Below are 22603 nucleotides of genomic sequence, written 5' to 3'. Positions count from 1 at the left end.
ATTTCTAATGGGACCTCCAGTGATACTGCGGCTCCTCATCTGGGACCACACTTTGAGGAACACCAATTAGTTGCCATAAATTATAGGCAGGAGTGTTCCTAATCAGTGGTAAGGACTGTGATCATCACTATTTACAGCCAAGGATGCCTCCTGGAAATGTAACAAGGGGATGAAAGCAATGAGTGGGAGCAGTGTATCACTACTGCTTCACCCATCAGTTGCAACCTGTGCTGAAACCAGCACCAGGACCAAACAGCTGCTGCACTCATACTAATGCTTAGTTTTTCACTCTGGCAGGAACCCTTATTGAGGAATCAGGTCAAATTTTATTTGTTTCATCTCTAAAGCTCTGTCACAGAGTCCTTCAACATTTCCTTGATTCACATAATATCTGGTGCTGCTGACACTGTCCTAGGTTTAAGTGGCAATTGCTTGCCTTAGCTTCAGTCCTGAGGGTGCCCACAAACTGCAGCTGGTAGGATGGAAGCCTCACCCCATTATTTTCTATATTGGATGAGAAGAACAAAAAGGAAATTATTGCCTAAAGGCCCAGCATTAAAATAGTTTGAGTCCAAGCTTGAAAGCATCTCAACTTCCATTTGAAATTTTAAGCCATTTTTAAGCTCCTCTATAAACTCTCCATGCTCCACTGAAATGGTTTTTGAAGTATTACATTCCAGCAAAGTTAGGATTGTTCGTGTATGCTTTGGAACCAGGTGCTTTTATATTTAATTCTTCCTGTGTAATAGTTTCTTTACCATCAGTTTTTGCAAATCAAGGAAAGTACAAATGCTAACTTCAAAAAACTCGCAAGCCGAAGTTGAGAGGAATATTTTCTTCCTCTCTGATCTAAGCCAGACAGTGTTGGATGCTGGCATGCCTAGGTTTTCCCTCTCTCAGTTTCCATCTAAGGACAGGATGACATAAAGATACTGTTTTTAAAGTACCAACAAAAAAAGCAAAAACAAAGAAAAACAAAAAAGCAAAAACACACATAATCAAAATACAGGCAGGAGCTCAGGCTTGGAGCCTTAAGAAAACTAGTTAATGCATATATTCTCATTTACAAAATATAATCAAAAGGACAACACTCAGAATAGCACAGGTCTTAAGAACTTTGTCACCCAGTGAAGCTGTTAAATGTACCTTCTGTGTCATGCCTAGGATGATGGCACTTGCATTCGAGAAATAGGTTCAGTGTGAGTAAAACTGTGTGTTTCTCTAAAGCTGGGGAGGGGAACAGGCATGCAGGGTTAGCTTTATGAGTGACAGATACAAATTAAGGACACACAAGAAAAGTTTCTAATATGGCAGTATTCACTTTAGATTTTTCTCTAATTAAGGATAATTTTAAAATACAGTGATTAGCAATTAGGTTGTTTTATGCTTGATTCATGATTTTATTTGAAATAAAAAGTTCTGTTTAAGTAGAAAATAAGATAGGCATAATGTTTTTTTCCTTTTTCAGAAAATTAGGCTGTTTGAATCATATGTTTATAGTAACCACAGAACTACTGTCTGTCTACCTGGTGTATGAAACAAAACAAATAGCCTTTTGAGAATTTTCTTTGTATATCCATATATAGAAATCCATAAAAATATTTATGCCTTTGTACTGATAACTAAAAAAAAAAAGCATGCCATCAATAACAGACTGGATAAAGAAAATGTGGTAAATATACACCATGGAATACTATGCAGCCATAAGAAGGAATGAAATCATGTCCTTTGCAGGGATATGAATGGAGTTGGAAGCTATTATCCTCAGCAAACTAATACAGGAACAGAAAACCAAATACCACATGTTCTCACTTACAAGTGGAAGCCGAATAATGAGAATACATGGACACAGGGGTGGAACAACCACACTGGGGCCTGTCGGGGGTTGGTGGGGGAGGGATAGCATCAGGAAAAATAACTAATGGATGCTGGGCTTAATACCTGGATGATTCGATGTGCCAAAACCACCATGGCACATGTTTACCTGTGTAACAAACCTGCACATCCTGCACATGTACCCCGGAACTTAAAAGTTGAAGAAAAAAAAAAAAGAAGCATGGCAAGATATAGAAACAACCTGTGTTTACTGATGGATGAATACACACACACACACAGGAATATTATTCAGCTTTAAAAAGAGGAGATCCTGCCACTTGTGACAGCGTGGATGAACTTAGAGGACATTGTGCTAAGTGAAATAAGCCAGACACAGAAAGAAAAATACTGCATGATCAGAATCTAAAAAAAGAAAACAGATTGCATACAGCACATAGAAACAGAGAATAGAATGGTGGCTGTTGGGGGAAGGGATTAAATGGGAAGATGTAAGTCAAAGCATACACAGTTGCAGGTAGGATGAATAGTCTAAAGATGTAATATACAACATGAAGAGTAGAGTCAGAAATATTGTATACTGGTAATTTGCCAAGATAGTATATTTTAGGTACTTTTATTACATACACACAAAGAAACTATATGAGATGATGGATATGTTAATTTTCTTGACTACAGTAATTATTACTTCACTATGTATGTGTATATCAAGGTACAAATATCAAAACATCATGTTGTATACCTTAAATATGTACAATAAAAAAGTGAAATAAAAATAAAATATAATAAGCTCCTCAGCAACTTCCATCCCTTAAGATAATTTATAAGTTATTTGTTTGTTGCTTTTTAAACTATTTAACTTGAAGCCTGTTTGTCTGCTATATTTGGCATTGAATAATGAGCGAATAAGGTAATAAAATATATTTTAAAAACATGAGTATGGGAGCTTAGAAAGGCTTGTCCCAGGACAACTGAAGTCAAGGCTGTTTTCCACCTATGATGCTGAAGGAATTGCTCAAGTTTCATGGTGAAGCAAGAAACACAGAAGCATGATATGCTCCAAGAATGTTTTTGGTGTGTGGTGGGCAGGCAAGTTGTGCCAGTTTTTCAGCTATTATCTCAGCTCCAAGCCCACTCTTCTGTACGCCACCTTGTGATGTTGTGCCCAAGGCTCTGCCAACCCTATTATAGCTTTCCAGCTGCTTCCTACTAGGTAGGCTCTGCCAATAGGAGGTGCTAAAGAGAGATTGGAAAGCTGGAAGAGAAAAAGACTTATCCTACAGTTTCTGTGAATGTCATGGTGAATGACAAACAAGTTGAGAATGGCTGGGTAGGATTCCTTTTCAATATGTAACATTCTTAAGCATAGAGGATTTTCTCAAAAGATTTGTTGTGTAATTTGATATTAAATCAGCTACAGGTGGAACAACCTGGTCCTTGTGTGGAACATCAGAAATGAGCACAAGAGAACACAGTATTCTTGATGGTTGTTCCATGAGTTTCCACCTCCAGCTCCTGCTGTCGATGCTGTAACAGCACAGAAGATAAACAGTGATGTGGTGCAAAATTGTGGTTACAGTATTCTACAACTTCCTTAATGCAAGACACACACACACACTTTTTCTCCATGGATAAACTGGAAGAAAGCAATGAGATATTTCTGGAGAAGAATCTGGAGATTATCAATCAGAATACTGGGTATAGTTAAACAAAGAGAATTAGATGTCATTACAAGAATAAATGCCAGCATTGTTGAGTTGGCAGCTGACACTTATTTCCCAATATATTGTACTGAAAAGTAAATATACCTTAACTTGAAAACCTTTTAAATGAGTTTTTAAAATTGCCAATTCATTTATTGTTAGGAAAACGCACAATGTTGAAATGCTACTTGGTTCATATGTAAACCTGTGGGGCAAAACTGTTATCCCAACTTTGCGCTAAAATGCTACTGTTGTAAAAACAGTGTTTGTTGTAAAGTCCCCTTCTTGAAAATTCCTAAGATTGTTTTGTTTGTGTTGGTTTAAAACAGCAAAATTTTGCATGGAGACATGGTAATATGAACATTTTCAGATGTGTTGCTCTGTCTATAACATAGTGAAAACTTCCTATGTCTTACTTTTCAGAAGAAGATATACGTGTGGCCAACAAACATATGAAAAAAAACTCAAGATCATGGATCATTAGAGAAATGCAAATCAAAACCATCATGAGATAGCATCTCACACCAGTCAGAATGGCTGTGATTATAAAGTCAAAAAATAACAGATCCTGGTGAGGTTGCAGAGAAAAGAGAACACTTACACACTGCTGGTGGGAGGTAAATTAGTTTAACCATTGTGGAAAGCAGTGTGGAGATTCCTCAAAAAGCTAAAATAGAACTACCATTCGACCCAGTGATACCATTACTGGGTATGTAACCAAAGGAATATAAATCATTCTATCATAAAGATACATGCATGTGTATATTCACTGCAGCACCATTTACAATAGCAAAGACATGGAATCAACCTCAATGCTGATCAATGGTAGAATGGATAAAGAAAATGTGGTACATATACACCATGGAATACTATGCAGCTGTAAAAAATGAGATCATGTCCTTTGCAGCAATATAGATGGAGCTGGAGGCCATAATCCTTAGTGAACTAACACAGGAATAGAAAACCAAATGTCACATGTTCTCACTTGTAAGTGGAAGCTAAATGATGAGAACACATGGACCCAAGAGGGGAACAACAGATGCTGGGGCCTACTAGAAGGTGGAGGGTGGGAGGAGGAAGAGGAGTGGAAAAAATAACTATTATTGGGTAGTAGGCTTAGTACCTGGGTGACAAAATAATCTATACAACAAACCCCCCGACACGAGTTTACCTATATAACAAAGCTGCACATGTACCCCTGAACTAAAAAAAAGTTTTTAAAAAAACTTTTGTCTACTTCCCTTACCTCTAATTTTTAGCCTTCCTATTTGAACTATTCTGAAACAGGTGCTCGTGAGCATCTTAGGGGTTCTGAAACTTGGCTGAATCACCCTTGGCCCTATTCTAGATTAGTAGGGATCAACTTGAGTTTGTGCTGTTTGTTACAGATGTAGAAGGTACAATTATGAGGCTGAGTTGACTGACCATTCAACAAATATTAAGTGTCTTCTAAAGAAACAGATTCAGGCTATGAATAGATTCCTCAGAGGAAGGAGCCCTGGAGCCCACACTCACCCTGGTACCCACACTATACATAAATTGCCTGGACTAGTTCTCAGGAAATTTGGATTCTAGGTCTTCTCTGTACATATGTTGAAGCTTAGAAGATACTTGTTTCATCTGTAAAATGGGCTCATGTCTACAATGATTATCCCACCCTCACTCCCCCATTGCCCCAAGGTCATGGCTTTCCATGAGTCCATTATGCTAATCACTTAACGTGTTATCTAATTATTTCAACCCTGGAAAGCAGGCATTGTTATCCACATTTTATAGATGACTAAATTAAACCTTGAAGAGGTAAAGCAACCTGCCCAAGATCATAAAATTGTTTAGTGGCAAGAAAAATCAGAGTCCAAGTCTCCCTGACTTAAAGAACCGTGCTCCTAACATCTCGGCAATCACACATCCTCATCCAACTCCACCCTTCCCCATTTTGGCTTTACATGCCCTCTCTTGGACAATTCAAATTTTATGGACAAAACCCATCTCTTCTTGGGTGACTGTGGCCTGGTTGCCTTCCGAGCTTTTCTATATATACCTGGTAACTATGGCAGGTTCTAACATTTTCCTAAGATACGTTACCCAACCAGTTATTTCAAATCAAAAATAAATTCAAATATCTCTAGACTTTGTGGGCTTCCATTGAATTTTTCAGCAGCTCTCTAAAACAACAGACAGTGGTTTACAATTTTTGCTAAATCTTTATCTTCTCTGGGATGTTTATCACTAGATTTTACTGATTTGCATACAACAAATATTTGCAAGAACTATACTCTTCAAACATATTCCTTTCAGTGCTGCTCTCAAGTCTCACTTCCAAGTGGCAAACATCAGCTGCCTTAGCACACTCTGTAATACTTCTGCTCTTCCACAATCATCCATGTTTCTAACATTATTCACTCAGCAATATTAAGCCAACACCACAGAATACAACAAGGTGCTTCTATTTGCTTTGTTGCATTTAATTCAAGGTTCATAATAAACCAATGAGAGTAGGCAGCATTAATGATCTTTTACATTTAATGGAGCAGGAAGAGGAAGCCCGGAAAACTTAGGCAATTTGCCCAAAGCTACAGGACTAGTAAGTCACAGAAGTGATTTAAAAGTCTTGGGCTTTCTTGTGTGGGGTTGAGGGGGGTGAACAAAGGTTAGTTAATGGATACAAATACACAGGTAGATAGAAGGAGTAAGTTCTGATGTTTGACAGCAGAGTAGGGTGACTATAGTTAACCACAATGTATTGTATATTTCAAAATAGCTACAAGAGAGGACTTGAAATGTTCCCAACACATAGAAATGATAAATGCTGTAGGTCATGGATATCCTAAATACCCTGACTTATTACACACTCAATGCAGGTAACAAAATATCACATGTATCCCATAAATATGTATAAATATTATGCATCGGTTTAAAAACTTTTTGAAAAAAAGTCCAGGGCTTCTAAATCTCCCAAAGCTGATATAATTCTGTACATATTTACTTAAGCAAAGGATGAGGGATCCCAGGAACCCCACTAATCCACAGGGGAGTTATGAGAGGGGAAAATAGCTATCAGGGTCAATAGATATTTCCTTCTCTCCTAACCATGGCTTAGGAAGGTCTATGATGCTCATGCTGTGGAGCTAGAAGCAATTACTAGGCTGCATATTTTCAGACATCCCATCAAGGGTATTGACAACAACAGCTTAAAAAATGAAACACCTTCATTTTAGGGCACAGTCTGGGTGATGCAAACTGCCTAAGGTGCTGCATTAATGTTGCTGTGTGACTCCTGTCTTTTCCTGCATTTGTCATTCTTCTGTGCAGATACACACTGTATTTTTTTTTCTGCAGATGTTTTAGAAGCAGCCAAGAAACACATCTCCCTGCAGCTGACACTCAAAAGGTGTGAATATCAGCACCTCTGACATCGCTTTTCACTTTAAAGTTTGAAAGTATATTTGTCATGTATAAAGTAAAAGTAAGAAACAAAGAAGAAAAATTGAGATGCAAGGGATTTTTAAAATAAAAATCTTTAGAAGATAATAGCTAAGTCGTTCATCAGTGAAGTTGTCTACAAAATATCTCGCATCTAATCCTGAAAATTAGTCTTTGAGGTCTATGAGGTATCTCCTATAATCACCTCGTATTAATCATCACATTAAAACCCAGTTCCTCACTGGAGCCTTGCATCTTGTCCAGAGAAAACAAACCTATGGGCACCTGAAAACTGTCCCTAGAACCCATTTTTCTTAAGCCTAATCACAATCCATTTAGGATAATCAAATATCTGAATTATCATAAATTAGTGAGCAAACTTTTGGAGACTCAAGGGTACAACAGAGAATAAATACTTTTTATGACCTCATATTTCATTCATTCATCTATTCACTCACCCAACAGCTATTTATTGAGCACTGAACTTTGTGCTGGGGAATTAGCAATGAACCAATGAATCCTGTCTAAATCATGTGTCTTTTTTTTCAATAGAAAAATGCAATAAGGAAATCATGTAATCATGTAATCATATCTACAGGTTTTTTTTTTTTTGAAACATGGTCTCATTCTCTCACCCAGGCTGGAGTGCAGTGGCATGATCATAGCTTACTGCAGCTTCACTCTCTCAGGCTCAACCGATCCTCCTGCCTCAGCCTCCTGAGTAGCTGGGACTACAGGCATGTGCCACCAAGCTTGATTAATTTGTCTTTTTAATTTTTAGTAAGAATGACTCTTACTATGTTGTCTAGGTTGATCTCAAGCTCCTGAGCTCAAGTGCCTTTTAAAATAAAATGTTTTACCCTCTTATTTCTGAACAAAAGGGTAGTTTTATTTATAGAATTCTTCAGGCTGTCTGGCAAAAGACCCACTTCCTTAATTTACTCAACATCCATTCTTCCACTTCGGCAGATAATATTGTCAAAAAAAAAAAAAATAGAAAGCATTTTTCTTGTACCCAGATGTTCCAGTTCATAAAGAATCTTGGTGTAATTTTGAGAGGTAATGAAACATCACTGTTTGGGACTTGTGTTTAATGAGAACATCTTCCTGAGCTACTGCAAGTAGGAGGAGAGGAGGTTGTTTTAAGACATATATGCTTCTGACAGTAGAAGATCCATTTTACCCTGGATTTCAACTAGGAAATGACTCTATGCCAATGATTACTTTTTTTTAACAATCCAAATAATAATGCCAGAGCCCAGCTTATGTTGCTTTGTTTCTTCCCCCAAAGATTCAATTAGGAAAGAGTATGTGAAAAATGAATTTTAAAATGCCTTTCCCAGGACCACAGCAGTTAGAACACTTACACAGACAACAAGAATCCCAAAGTTAGAGAGTGATACAGGCCAAATAAACAGCAGAAAGCATTCTGGGGGAATTAAGTAACACCAAGCATTTCACCTAGTGCGTTAGAGCAGGGGTCCCCAACCCTTAGGCCGCGGACCAGTACCAGTCCATGGCCTGTTAGGAACCGGGCCACACAGCAGGAGGTGAGCAGCAGGTGAGCGAGCATTACCACCTGAGCTCTGCCTCCTGTCAAACCAGTGGCAGCATTAGATTCTCATAGGAATACAAACTCTGTGGTGAACTGCATATGCAAGGGATCTAGGTTGCGTGCTCCTTATGAGATTCTAACCAATGCCTGATGGTCTGAGATAGAACAGTTTCATCCTGAAACCATCCCCCACCCTACCCCCACCCCATCCTTGGAAAAATTGTCTTCCACAAAACCAGTCCCTGGTGTCAAAAAAGTCAGGGACAGCTGCGTTAGATGATGCACAGGTTATAGAAATCATCCAATGGCAATTACACTTAAATTGAATCTTGAGAATCCTCAGGTGCGTGTATAAACTTTTGCAAATTATAAAAGGACTCTGTTACAAAGAATAGATTATCCTAGTTCAGAGTAGAATGGGACATGCAGAAGACCATCAGCAAAATGTGTACCATATAAGGAAGAGAAAAATGTAGACCAGATGGGAGAAGTCATACAGTGAGAGGGTAATTCCTAATTCTTAAAGACAGGGGTGTAAATTTATTGTGTTCACTTACTCTTGTCCTCTGCCCCCATTCACTTAGCCATCAGAATTTGTTTTTATCTATTTTTGCATTCATAAATTATTCTCATGCCAGAGTGTAAAGTTGATTACACACAACAAATCCTTGAGCTGCTTTAGACAATTCTGAGTTAAGAACTGTTTTATTGTATTAAGACTTTCTTGACTATTATGGGTAAGATTCTACTGCCTAAAGAATAGGCAAACCAACCCAGCAGAACCCCTTACTAAAGACTGATGAGGCTCCATGTTGAGTTACTAATGGATGCTATTCTGCATCTTGCCTTTCTTAGAATATCAATAATAGTAATTGTGCTTTAACACTCCTTGATTAAGAGGTGACCATAAAAATAGAAAGTCAAAACACAGTTAATTAATGCATGACAGTAGAGAAGCATACTCATCAAATCAGCCAAGGGCATTCCTGTCATTTATTCCTCTGAGAATTTAAATCAAAATCTGCCTTCAGTTTTTTTTCCTTCTTCAAGTGTCACATATTTTTAATTTTAAAAAGTGAGAAGCAAACATTTAATTTTAATTAAAACCAACAGATTGTAAATTCTCTAGGTACTTGAAATTTTACCACTGAATAGCGTTAGACCCTTGGAAGGCTACATAGTTTAGTTCATTATAGAACAGCTTTTTGTCACCAAAGAAACCGCCTTTATAAAATTCACACTGCAGTTCATGCAGAACTATTGAAGATATTGCTGTGCTCAATATGCTCTATATAAAACATCACATGATAAGCTCTGTCTTCCCTGAAGAACTGGCAGCACATTTGCATTCTTGATAATGAGAACTAGGAATTGTATCATGTTTTCCCTTTTTGACCTGGCTTCCTGGAAGCTCAAACTATATATTCACACAGCAACTATGGTCAGCACATTGACTTCCTCACCTTCCCTTTGATCTTCACTTTCTATAGATATTACTTTGTTATTAGCCTTACTATATATTGCATTTGATGTAAAAGGGGATTAAATAAATGTCTCTCAGATAACTCTAATGAGTTAAGCCCTGCTCAGCAAAATGTGCTACACATATGCATCAACTGGCAACTTGATTTTCAAATCCTTTTGACAAAGAGTTTGGGAACAAATATATTTTCAAATGAAATAGACTTTCAGTCTCTCAAAGGCAAAGACTATTCTATTTCTCTCTCCACTTTATAGCAGTAAGCACTATTCTCTGCAAACGCAGTGGCTCAGTAAAGGATACTGAAGGCAACAAGAGTTAACACTTGTTTATTGAGGGTTTGGTTTATATTTCTTGAAAGTTGATATAACTTGGGAGGCTATTTTTAATCCCAAAATAGGAGGTACAGGATACGAAGAAAGGTGGAGGACTTCTAGTTTCTCATTTTCCATGAAAGTCACTTAGAAGGCATCACTCCCTCCTAATAAGTAAAAGGCTGAACAGAGTTTTAAAAAAATCAACAACTCTTTTAGGATCCATTAGAGAGGTGAGGACACAGGGCAAACCTCTGCCCCCAAGATTGGAGACACAGGCAGGCAAATCCATGGAGTCATGGCTTACCAGAGGAAACTCACAAGTAGAAACCATTGCGGGGACCAGTGCTGGGGTAGGAAAACATGAACTGTAACTGATGAATTCCTGGAGGCTCAGTGTGGACAAATCAGAAAGTTAAAAGCTCCAGGTAAACCCAGTTATACAGGGTCCCCATAATTGAGTGAGATATACCTCCAGGAGCTTGACTATGTTATCCCAGTAAATATGGGAGAAACAGCTCTCCATGCTTCCAGTAGGGGGAAAAGAGAAGGAACCATTTTGAAATATGTCAGTGCACTCTGTTCTTCTTAGCAAGCCTTGCTCTTAGGAGAAATTAGTTAACCAGAGCCTAATCTACTAATCAGAGCCTAACTGGCCCAGGTGAAAGAAAATGTCCAACTCCAGTTAGTTCTAGCCTTCCATGTGGAAGAAGAAAAATAACCAGCTCTAGCCCACTCAACATGAGAGAAGGAAAATACCCAACTATAGCCCACTTTACCATCTTGCCCCTGAGTAACTGAGAACTGAGAAAGGCTTGCAAAGTTCACAGCCAGAGGCACAGACACATTTAAAAGCAGAGAACTTATTCCTAGGAGTGTAGAATGCTTCTCCTCCCCCTACACTTACTGCAACATTACTAAAGGCCCATTTACAGCAGAGATTTTACTCAGTGTAACATGTTTGGTTATCAAAACAAAAATTATAAAACATATTAAAAGGTAAAAAACACACTTTGAAGAGACAAAGTACCAGAACAAGACAAGGCAGAGACGTTGAAATTATCAGACTGGGAATTTAAAACAACTATGATTATGCTAACTCTAATGGATAAAGTAGATAGCATGTACAAAAAGATGGGCAACATAAGCAGAAATCTTAGGATTTCTTAAATCCTAAGAAAGAACCAAATTTCATAAGAAATCTTAGGATTTCTTAAATCCTAAGACAGAACCAAAAAGAAATGCTAGAGATAAAAAACGAGGGCCCAAGCCAAAATGGCTGTCTAGACACAGCCAAGAGGAACATATCCCATCAAGAGACGGGGACACTGGGAAGACTGGGACACTCCAAGCAGATCTTTGGAGAGAAGCCATTGAGAGTGGATAGAGGGAGGACCCAGATGCTTAGCTGTAAGGGGAAGAAGCTGGGAGCCCTGCGTGGGGCTGTCAAGAACCAAGACTCATTCCTAGCCCCAGTGACTCTGAGAAAGGGTGAGTTGAATAGGTGAGGAATGGCCCACTCTTGCCATCAACCTCTGGAATCCTAGCAGCAGAAGACCCCAAGATCTCCAAGGACACTTGAGCTGGCAGGGAGAACTGTTCAGAGAGGTGGACGGGGTGAGATTCCAGCCTGTGCAGAGCCAAGAGGGTTTGGTGTAGGAACATCTGCAGTGGAGCCAGGGACAAGACATGCCAATTCCCCAAGGCCCACCATGTTCCTTTAGGAGACTTTAACCTTAGGGAGACTGTTGGACCTAGGCAGAGCAGGGCAATCTTGCCTGTGGAATGGGGCCAGTCCAATCTGAGCACTCCTATGTCTGCTGGCTTCTCCTGGGGCCCCACCCTCACCATGCCTGCTAGCAGTGCAGCCTTGGATGCCCAACCAGGATATTTCCCAGAGGCCCTCATCATAGCTCTTTCACCAGCAGGCCACAGTTGACTGTTGGAGAACTCCAGCAGACCTGCCCCTGCCAAAACACACCAGCTCACCTGAAGCTTCCCTTCGCCGTTTTGTTAGCACGCACTCACCAATGACCTTCTTACCATTGTCTGGCTGCCTTGCATGTGTAGACAGACCTTCCCTCCCTCCCCCACCAGTGCACACACCATAGCACTGCTTCTGCTGGTGTGAGCGTACCCCACTGCCCCCTCCACCAATGTGTGGGCACCCCACCATGCTGCCACCACAAATGCATGCACAGATGTTGGAAATCCCTCCCCTGCTGCCACCAGCACAAGCACACACACAAATGCTGGCAACCCCACCCCTGCTTGCACCCCACCCAGGCATGCCATCACTGCCACCAGCACGAGTGGGTGCAGGAATGCCATCACTCCATTCCCAATGGTGCTCCACCCCAGCTGACACATGTATACCCCATGACTATGTCTCAGCTGATGGCATGTGCGCATGAACACAGATCCCACTGCCATTGCCCCAACAGAACTCTTTGGCCAGCACCAACTATTGGCATGTTGTGGCTAGCAGACCGGGAACACCTCAACACCCCCCCAGTGCAGCAGGTTCCTAACCTCAAGGGTCCAGAGAACAAAGCTCGGGCACTGGTACCAGCCTCTAGAGTTAGAGCACACAGCTCAGCTTATTCCATAAACAAAGCCAGATGCCTGAACCCACCCTGTACCACAATCAAACTCCCAAGGGCATCAAAGAAGATAAAAGCAAAAAACCCATCCACAAGAAAGCAACTTCAAAGATTGAAGGAACATCAGCCCACAAATATGAGAAAGAACCAGCACAAGAACTCTGGCAACTCAAAAAGTCAGAGTGTCTTCTTACCTCCAAATAACTGCACAAGTTCCCCAGCAATGATTCTTAACTTGGCTGAAATGACAGACGTAGAATTCAGAATATGGATAGAAAAGATCATTGAGATTCAGGAGAAAGTCAAAACTCAATCCAAGAAATCTAAGGAATACAATAAAACAATACAGGAACTGAAATATGAAATGGCCATTTTAAGAAAGGACCAAACTGATCTGATAGAGCTGAAAAACTCACTTCCAGAATTTCATAATACAATTGCAAATAGTAATACCAGAATAGACCAAGCTGTGGAAAAAATTTCAAAGCTCAAATGCTGGTTCTCCAAATTAACTCAGACAAAAATAAAGAAAAAAGGATAAAAAAGAATGAACCTCTAAAAATATGGAATTATGTAAAGAGACCAAATCTATGACTCACTGGTATATGTGAAAGAGAGGGACAGAAAGCAAGAATTATGTAAAGAGACCAAATCTATGACTCACTGGTATCTCTTAAAGAGAGGGAGAGAAAGCAAGCAATTTGGAACATATATTTAAGGATATTGTCTATAAAAAATTTCCCCACCTTGCTAGAGAGGCCAATATTCAAAATCAGGAAGTGCAGAGAACCCTTGTGAGATACTATACAAAGATGAGCATCCCCAAGACACAGTCATCAGATTCTCCAAGGTCAAAATGAAAGAAAAAATGCTGAAGGCAGCTAGAGAGAAGGGACAGGTCACCCATGAAGGGAACCCCATCAGGCTAATGGCAGACCTCTCAACAGAAATTCTACAAGCCAGAAGACATAGGGGGCCTATATCCAGCATTTTTAAAGAAACAAAATTCCAATCAAGAATTTCATACCCAGCCAACTAAGCTTCATAAACAAAAAACAAAAACACAACAACAACAACAACAAACCCGGAGATCCTTTTAAGACAAGCAAATTCTAAGGAAATTCATTACCATCAGACCCACCTTACAAAAGGTCCTTTAGGGAGTGCTAAATATGAGAAGGAAAGACAGTTACCAACTACCACAAAAGCACACTTAAATACATAGACCGTTGACACTATAAAACAACTACACAATCAAGTCTATATAATAACCCCAGCTAATAACATGACGACAGGATCAAGTCCACACATATCAATATTAACCTTGAATGTAAACAGACCAAATGCCACAATTAAAAGGCACTGTGTCGAGTTGGATAAAGAAGCAAGGCCCAACTATATGCTGTCTTCAAAAGACCCATCTCACATGCAATGGCACACATAGGCTCAAAGTAAAGGGACTGAGAAAAATCTGCCACAAAAAGGGAAAACAGGAAAAAGCAGGGGCACTATTCTAATTTCAGACCAAACAGACTTTTTACCAACAATAATCAAAAAAGACAAAGAAGGGCACTACATAATGGTAAAGGGTTCAATTCAACAAGAAGACCTAACTATCCTAAATATATATGCACCCAACACAGAAGCACCATGTTCTGAGAGACCTACAAAGAGACTTAGATAGCCACACAATAATAATGAGAGACTTCAACACCCCACTGACAGTATCAGACAGAGCACCGAGGCAGAAAACAGATATTCAGGACTTGAACTTGACATTTGACCAAAAGGACCCGACAGACATCTACAGAACTCTCCACCCCAAACAACAGAATATACATTCTTCTCATTGCCACATGGCACATACTCTAAAATCAAACATACAATCAGCCACAACACAAATTCTCAGCAAACTGAAAAAAAATCGAAATCATACGAACCAAGCTCTCAGTCCACAGCACAATAAAAACAGAAATCTCTAAGGAGATCTCTAAAAACCATATAAGTGCATGAAAATTAAACAATCTTCTCCTGAATGACTTTTGGGTAAGCAATGCAATTAAGTTAGACATCAAGAAATTCTTTGAAACTAATGAGAACAAAGATACAACATACCAGAATCTCTGGGACACAGCTAAAGTAGTGTTAAGAGGAAAGTTTATAGTGCTAGATGTTCACATCAAAAAGTTAGATCTCAAATTAACAACCTAACATCACAACTACAAGAATTAGAAAAACAAGAGGCAAACCAACCCCAAAGCTGAAGACAAGAACTAACCAAAATCAGAGCTGAACTGAATGAAACTGAGATGTGAAAAACCTCCAAAAGATTAATGAATTCAGGAGTTGGTTTTTTAAAAGAATAAATAAGACTGATACACCACTAGCTAGAATAATAAAGAAAAAAATGAGAAGACCCAAATAAACACAATTAGAAATAACAAATCGGACATTACCACCAACCCTACAGAAATAAAAAAAAATCCTCAGAGACTACTACAAACATATCTATGCACACAAACTGAAAAACCTGGAAGAAACTGATACATTCCTAGAAATCTACAACCTCCCAACATTGAACCAGGAAGAAAATGAACTCTTGAAAACAGACCAGTAATGAGGTCCAAAACTGAATCAGTGATAAAAAGCCTACCAACAAGAAAAAGTCCCATACCAGAGAGATTCACAGCTGAATTCTTCCAGATGTATAAAGAAGACCTGGTACCATTCCTATGGAAACTATTCCAAAAAATTAAGGAGGAGGGACTCCTCCCTAACTCACTCTATGAGGCCAGCAACATCCTGATACCAAAATGTGGCAGAGACACAACAATACCCTTATGAACATAGATGCAAAAATCCAGGATAAAATGCTAGCAAACCAAATCCAGCAGCACAACAAAAAGCTAAACCACCATGATCAAGTAGGCTTTATTACTGGGATGTAAGGTTGGTTCAACATACACAAATCAATAAATGTGATTCACCACAGAAACAGAACTTAAAACAAAAACCATATGATCATCTCAATAGATGAAGAAAAGATTTTTGAGAAAATTCAACATATGTTCATGTTAAAAATCCTCCACAACAAACTAGGCATTGAAGGAACATATCTCAAAATAATGAGGCATCTCTGACAAACCCACAGCCAACATCATACTGAACAAAAAAAAAGCTGTAGCATTCCCCTTGAGAAACAGAACAAGACAAGGATGCCCATTATCACCATTTCTATTCAACAAAGTACTGTAAGTCCTAGGCAGGGCAATCAAGAAAGACAAAGAAATAAAAGGCATCCAAATAGGAGAAGAAATCAAACTATCTGTTTGTAGACAATATGAGTCTATACCTAGAAAACCCCACAATCTCTATTCAAAAGCTCCTAAATCTGATAAATGACATCAGCAAAGCTTCAGCCTACAAAGTCAATGTAAAAAAATCAGTACCATTTCTATAAACCATCAATGTCCAAGCTAAGGGCCAAATCAAGAATGCAATCTCTTTCACAATAGCCACAGAAAGAACAAAACACCTGGGAATATAGTTAACCAGGGAATGAAAAATCTGTACAGTGAGAATTATAAAACATTGCTCAAAGAAATCAGAGATTACACAAGCAAATAGAAAAATATTTCATACTCATGATTAGGATGAACCAATATTGTTAAAATAGTCATACTGCCCAAAGCAATTTACATATTCAATGCTATTCCTATCAAACTAATAATGACATTCTTCACAGTATTACAAAAAACTATTTTAAAATTCATATGAACCTTAAATGGAGCCCTAATAGCCAAGGCAATCTTAAGCAAAAGAACAAAGTTAGAGGCATCACATCACCTGACTTCAAACTATATCACAAGGATACCATAACTAAAACAGTATGTACTGGTACAAAAAACAGACACACAGAACAATGGAACAGAACAGAGAGCCCAGGAATGAAGTCACACACCTACAACCATCCGATCTTGGACAAAGTTGACAAAAACAAGCAGTGGGGAAAGACTTCCTATTCAATAAATGGTGTTGGGATAACTGGCTAGCCATATGCAGAAGATTGAAACTGGACCCGTTCCTTATACCATATACAAAAATCAACTCAAGATGGATTAAAGACTTAAATGTAAAACCTAAAACAATAAAAATCCTGGAAGGTAATCTAGGAAATATCATTCTACACATAGGCCTTGGCAAAGATTTAATGATGAAGATGACAAAAGTAATTGCAATAAAAACAAAAATTGACAAATGAAACTTAATTAAATTAAAGAGCTTCTGCACATCAAAAGAAAATGTCAACAGAGTAAACAAACAGCCTACAGAATGGGAGAAAATATTTACAAACTATACATCTGACAAGGTCTAATATTCACAATCTATAAGGAACTTAAATCAGCAAGCAAAAAACCAACAACCCCATTAAAAAGTGTACAAAGGATATGAACAGACACTTCTTAAAAGAAGACATACACATGTGGCCAACAAACATATGAAATATGCTCAATATCACTAATCCTCAGAGAAATGCATATCAAAACCACAATGAGATACCATTTCCCACCAGTCACAATGGCTATTATTAAAAAGTCAGAAAATAACAGATGCTGAAGAGGATGCAGAGAAAAGGGAATGCTTATACACTGCCAGTGGGAATGTAAATTAGTTCAGCTATTTTGGAAACCAACTTGATAATTTCTCAAATAACTTAAAAATAGAACTACCAATCATCCTAGCAATTCCATTATTGGGTATGTATCCAAAAGAATAGAAATCATTCTACGATAAAGACAAGTGCAACACATGTGTTCATTGCAGCACTATTCACAAAAGCAAAGACATAGAATCAACCTAAATGTTCATCAGTGGTAGACTAGATAAAGAAAATGTAGTACATATACACCATGGAATACTACACAGTCATAAAAAGAATGAGATCATATCCTTTGCAGTAACATGGATGGAGCTGGAGGCCATTATCCTAAGCAAGCTAACACAGGAATAGAAAACCAAATGCTGTATGTTCTCACTTATAAGTGGAAGCTAAACATTGAGTATACATGAACACAAAGAAGGGAACAACAGACACTGAGGCCTACTGAGAGGTAGATGGTGGGAGGAGGGTAAGGATCAAAAACTACCTATCAAGGGCCAGGCATGGTGGCTGATGCCTGTAATTGCAGCACTTTTGGGAGGCTGAGGCAGGTGGATCACTTGAGGCCAGGAGTTCGAGACTAGCCTGGACATCATGGTAAAACCCTGTCTTTACTAAAAATGTTACTGTGATGGCACGCACCTGTAATCCCAGCTACTCAGGAGGCTAAGGCATGAGAATCACTTGAAACCAGGAGGTTGCAGTGAGCTGAGATGGCACCACTGTACTTCAGCCTGGGTGATAGAGTGAGGCTCTGTTTCAAACAAAAAGAAAAACAAAAGCCACCTATAAATTAAATGCTTATCACCTGGGTGATGAAATAATCTTACATCACACCCTTGCTACACACAATTTATCTGTATAACAAACCTGCACATGTAGTCCTAAGCCTAAAATAAAAGTGTAAAAAAATACTGTAACAGAAACAAAGAATGCCTTTGATGGGCTTATTAGTAGATGCAAAATGGCTGAGGAAAAAATCTCTGAGCTTGAGGATGTCTTAATAGAAACTTCCAAAACCTGAAAAACAAAGAGAACACAGACTGAAAAAAAAAAAAACAGAAGAGAATATCTAAGGATTATGACACTACTACATACATACATAGATGTATGAAAAATACTAGAAGGAGAACAGAGAGAAAAGAAGAAATATTTAAAACAATAATGCCTGAGAATTTCCTCAAATTGATGTCAGACAACAACCCATAGATCCAGGAAGCTTAGAGATCACTAAGTAGGATAAACACCAAAAAGAAACACCACCACCATTACCACCACCACCACCACCACCACCCCTAGGTAAAGAAAAAATCCTGAAAGAAGCCAGAGTGGGGAAAACCATTTTGCCTATATAGGAACAAAGATAAGAATTACATTAGACTTCTCAGAAATCATGCAAGTATAAGAATGCTTGTGATTTTTGTAATTGATTTTGTATCCTGAGACTTTGCTGAAGTTGCTTATCAGCTTAAGGAGATTTTGGGCTGACAGAGAGCCAAATCATGAGTGAATTCCCATTCACAATTGCTTCAAAGAGAATAAAATACCTAGGAATCCAACTTACAAGGGACGTGAAGGACCTCTTCAAGGAGAACTACAAACCACTGCTCAATGAAATAAAAGAGGATACAAAGAAATGGAAGAACATTCCATGCTCATGGGTAGGAAGAATCAATATTGTGAAAATGGCCATACTGCCCAAGGTAATTTATAGATTCAATGCCATCCCCATCAAGCTACCAATGACTTTCTTCACAGAATTGGAAAAAACTACTTTCAAGTTGATATGGAACCAAAAAAGAGCCCGCATCACCAAGTCAATCCTAAGCCAAAAGAACAAAGCTGGAGGCATCAGGCTACCTGACTTCAAACTATACTACAAGGCTACGGTAACCAAGACAGCATGGTACTGGCACCAAAACAGAGATATAGATCAATGGAACATAACAGAGCCCTCAGAAATAACGCCGCATATCTACAACTATCTGATCTTTGACAAACCTGAGAAAAACAAGCAATGGGGAAAGGATTCCCTATTTAATAAATGGTGCTGGGAAAACTGGCTAGCCATATGTAGAAAGCCAAAACTGGATCCCTTCCTTACACCTTACACAAAAATTAATTCAAGATGGATTAAAGACTTAAACATTAGACCTGAAACCATAAAAACCTTAGAAGAAAACCTAGGCATTACCATTCAGGACATAGGCATGGGCAAGGACTTCATGTCTAAAACACCAAAAGCAATGGCAACAAAAGCCAAAATTGACAAATGGGATCTCATTAAACTAAAGAGCTTCTGCACAGCAAAAGAAACTACCATCAGAGTGAACAGGCAACCTACAAAATAGGAGAAAATTTTCGCAACCTACTCATCTGACAAAGGGCTAATATCCAGAATCTACAATGAACTCAAACAAATTTACAAGAAAAAAATCAAACAACCCCATCAAAAAGTGGGTGAAGGACATGAACAGACACTTCTCAAAAGAAGACATTTATGCAGCCAAAAAACACATGAAAAAATGCTCACCATCACTGGCCATCAGAGAAATGCAAATCAAAACCACAATGAGATACCATCTCACACCAGTTAGAATGGCAATCATTAAAAAGTCAGGAAACAACAGATGCTGGAGAGGATGTGGAGAAATAGGAACACTTTTACACTGTTGGTGGGACTGTAAACTAGTTCAACCATTGTGGAAGTCAGTGTGGCGATTCCTCAGGGATCTAGAACTAGAAATACCATTTGACCCAGCCATCCCATTACTGGGTATATACCCAAAGGACTATAAATCATGCTGCTATAAAGACACATGCACACGTATGTTTATTGTGGCACTATTCACAATAGCAAAGACTTGGAACCAACCCAAATGTCCAACAATGATAGACTGGATTAAGAAAATGTGGCACATATACACCATGGAATACTATGCAGCCATAAAAAATGATGAGTTCATGTCCTTTGTAGGGACATGGATGAAATTGGAAATCATCATTCTCAGTAAACTATCGCAAGAACAAAAAACCAAACACCGCATATTCTCACTCATAGGTGGGAATTGAACAATGAGAACCCATGGACACAGGAAGGGGAACATCACACTCTGGGGACTGTTGTGGGGTGGGGAGAGGGGGGAGGGATAGCATTAGGAGATATACCTAATGCTAAATGACGAGTTAATGGGTGCAGCACACCAGCATGGCACATGTACACATATGTAACTAACCTGCACATTGTGCACATGTACCCTAAAACTTAAAAGTATAATAATAATAAAATAAAATAAAATAAATCATGCAAGTAAAATGAAAGTCGTGTGAAATACATACAGTTATAAAAGAAAATCCCACCAACCTAGAATTTTGTTCCTTGAGAAATTATCCTTCAAAAGTAAAGGAGAAATAAAGACTTTCTCAGACAAACAAAAATTGAGGGAATTTGTTGCTAGGAGACCTGCCTTGCAAGAAATGTTAAATGAAGGAAAATAACATAGGTCAGAAACTCAGGTCTACATAAAGAAAGATCACTGAAGAAAGAATCAATGAAGGTAGGTTTTACAGACTTTTATTTTTCTTAATCTAACAGACAACCTGTTCTAATAATAATGGTAAAAATGTACTCAATGATGTATGCTTATGTGTGCATGTGTGTGTGTACATATATTTTCTTATGTATGTTTATATATAAATGGAGTGATGGTAATTATAGAAGGGATGGAGGAGAGAATTAGGATTATTTTGTTATTATAAGGTACCCACATTACCTATGAAGTGGTATAATGTTGTTTGAAAGCAGACTTGGGCCAGGCGTGGTGGCTCATGCCTGTAATCCCAGCAATTTGGGAGGCCAACGCAGGTGAATGGCTTGAGCTCAGGAGTTCAAGACCAGGTTGGACATCATGGTGAAACCCTATCTCTACAAAAAATACAAAAATTAGCCAGATGTGGTGGCACTCACCTTTGGTCCCAGCTACTCAGGGTGGCTGAGTTAGGAGGATCACTTGAGCCCAGGAGGTCAGGGCTGCAGTGAAATGAAATTGTACCACTCCACTCCAGCTCAGCAACAGATGAGACCCTTTCTCAAAAAAATTTAAATTTAATTTAAAAAGGAAAGTAAACTTGGATTAGTTGTAAATGTATACAGCCAATTCTAGGGCAACCACTAAAAAAAGTATAACTGATATGCTAGAAAGGAGAGATAAGGGAATCTGCTCAATTAAAACCATAAAAAGAAATCAATAGCATACTAGTTAAAAATAGATGGTGTATCCATAATATAGAGTATTTTGCAACAGTTAAATGAAATGGGGCAGATATATTAACTTTATGTAAAAGGCAATCTATTGTTTTTAGAACCAAATTGGCCTTAAAAATTGTTTAATGCAAAAAAATTACACATAACAAAATTACAGCCTCACAATATGATGTGCACTCATTTCTAACTTTTCCTTCATGATTCGCATGATAACGTACTACACGTTGAGTATCCCTAATCCAAAAATCCAAAATTTAAAATGCTCAAAAATCTAACACTTTCTGAGCACCACCATGAAGTTCAAAAGAAATACTCATTGGAGCATTTCAAATTTCAGGTTTTCAAATTAGGGATGCTGAACCAAATATTCCCAAATCCAGAAAAAAAAAAATCCCAAATCTGAAACAACTTCTGGTCCTAAGCATTTCAGATAAGGGATACTCAACCTATACTGACTATTCAAATCAGCCTTAAAAATCTTTATTTGCCCTGTTTAAAAAAAAAGGCAGAAAGGACTAGAAGATAGAAATGGAACAAAGAACAGAGACAACAAATAGAAAACAGTAAGAAATAGGGTAGATATTAATCCAACTATATCAATAATCACTTTGAACATCAATGATCTAAATGTACCAATTAAAAGACAGAAATTGTCAGGGTGGATCAAAAAACAAGATCCAACTACATGTTAATTACAAGAAACTCACTTTAAATATAAAGACACAATTAAAAGCAATTGGTTGGAGAACAAGATACCATGTGAAAACT

The 22603-nt window shown here is 38.4% G+C and overlaps 2 protein-coding genes across 42 annotated transcripts in view; one reads left to right on the top strand and one right to left on the bottom strand.

Annotated features, from left to right (window-relative positions):
* The window catches only part of LOC129397445 (uncharacterized), a 62565-nt gene extending 44360 nt beyond the window's left edge, over positions 1-18205 (top strand). Inside the window, exon 2 of the mRNA XM_063602929.1 lies at positions 1735-18205. Coding sequence (XP_063458999.1) covers positions 12502-13452 — 951 coding nt within the window. The 5' untranslated portion in view covers positions 1735-12501 and the 3' untranslated portion in view covers positions 13453-18205. The remainder of the gene's footprint in view (positions 1-1734) is intronic.
* The window catches only part of NEK11 (NIMA related kinase 11), a 328327-nt gene that overhangs the window by 37567 nt on the left and 268157 nt on the right, over positions 1-22603 (bottom strand). The window lies entirely within an intron of this gene.

This window comes from Pan paniscus, chromosome 2 (assembly GCF_029289425.2).
Source record: "Pan paniscus chromosome 2, NHGRI_mPanPan1-v2.0_pri, whole genome shotgun sequence".
NCBI classification, from domain to species: Eukaryota; Metazoa; Chordata; class Mammalia; order Primates; family Hominidae; genus Pan; species Pan paniscus.
Note: the sequence above shows the minus strand (reverse complement) of the source record. Positions and strands in the feature narration are given on the sequence as shown.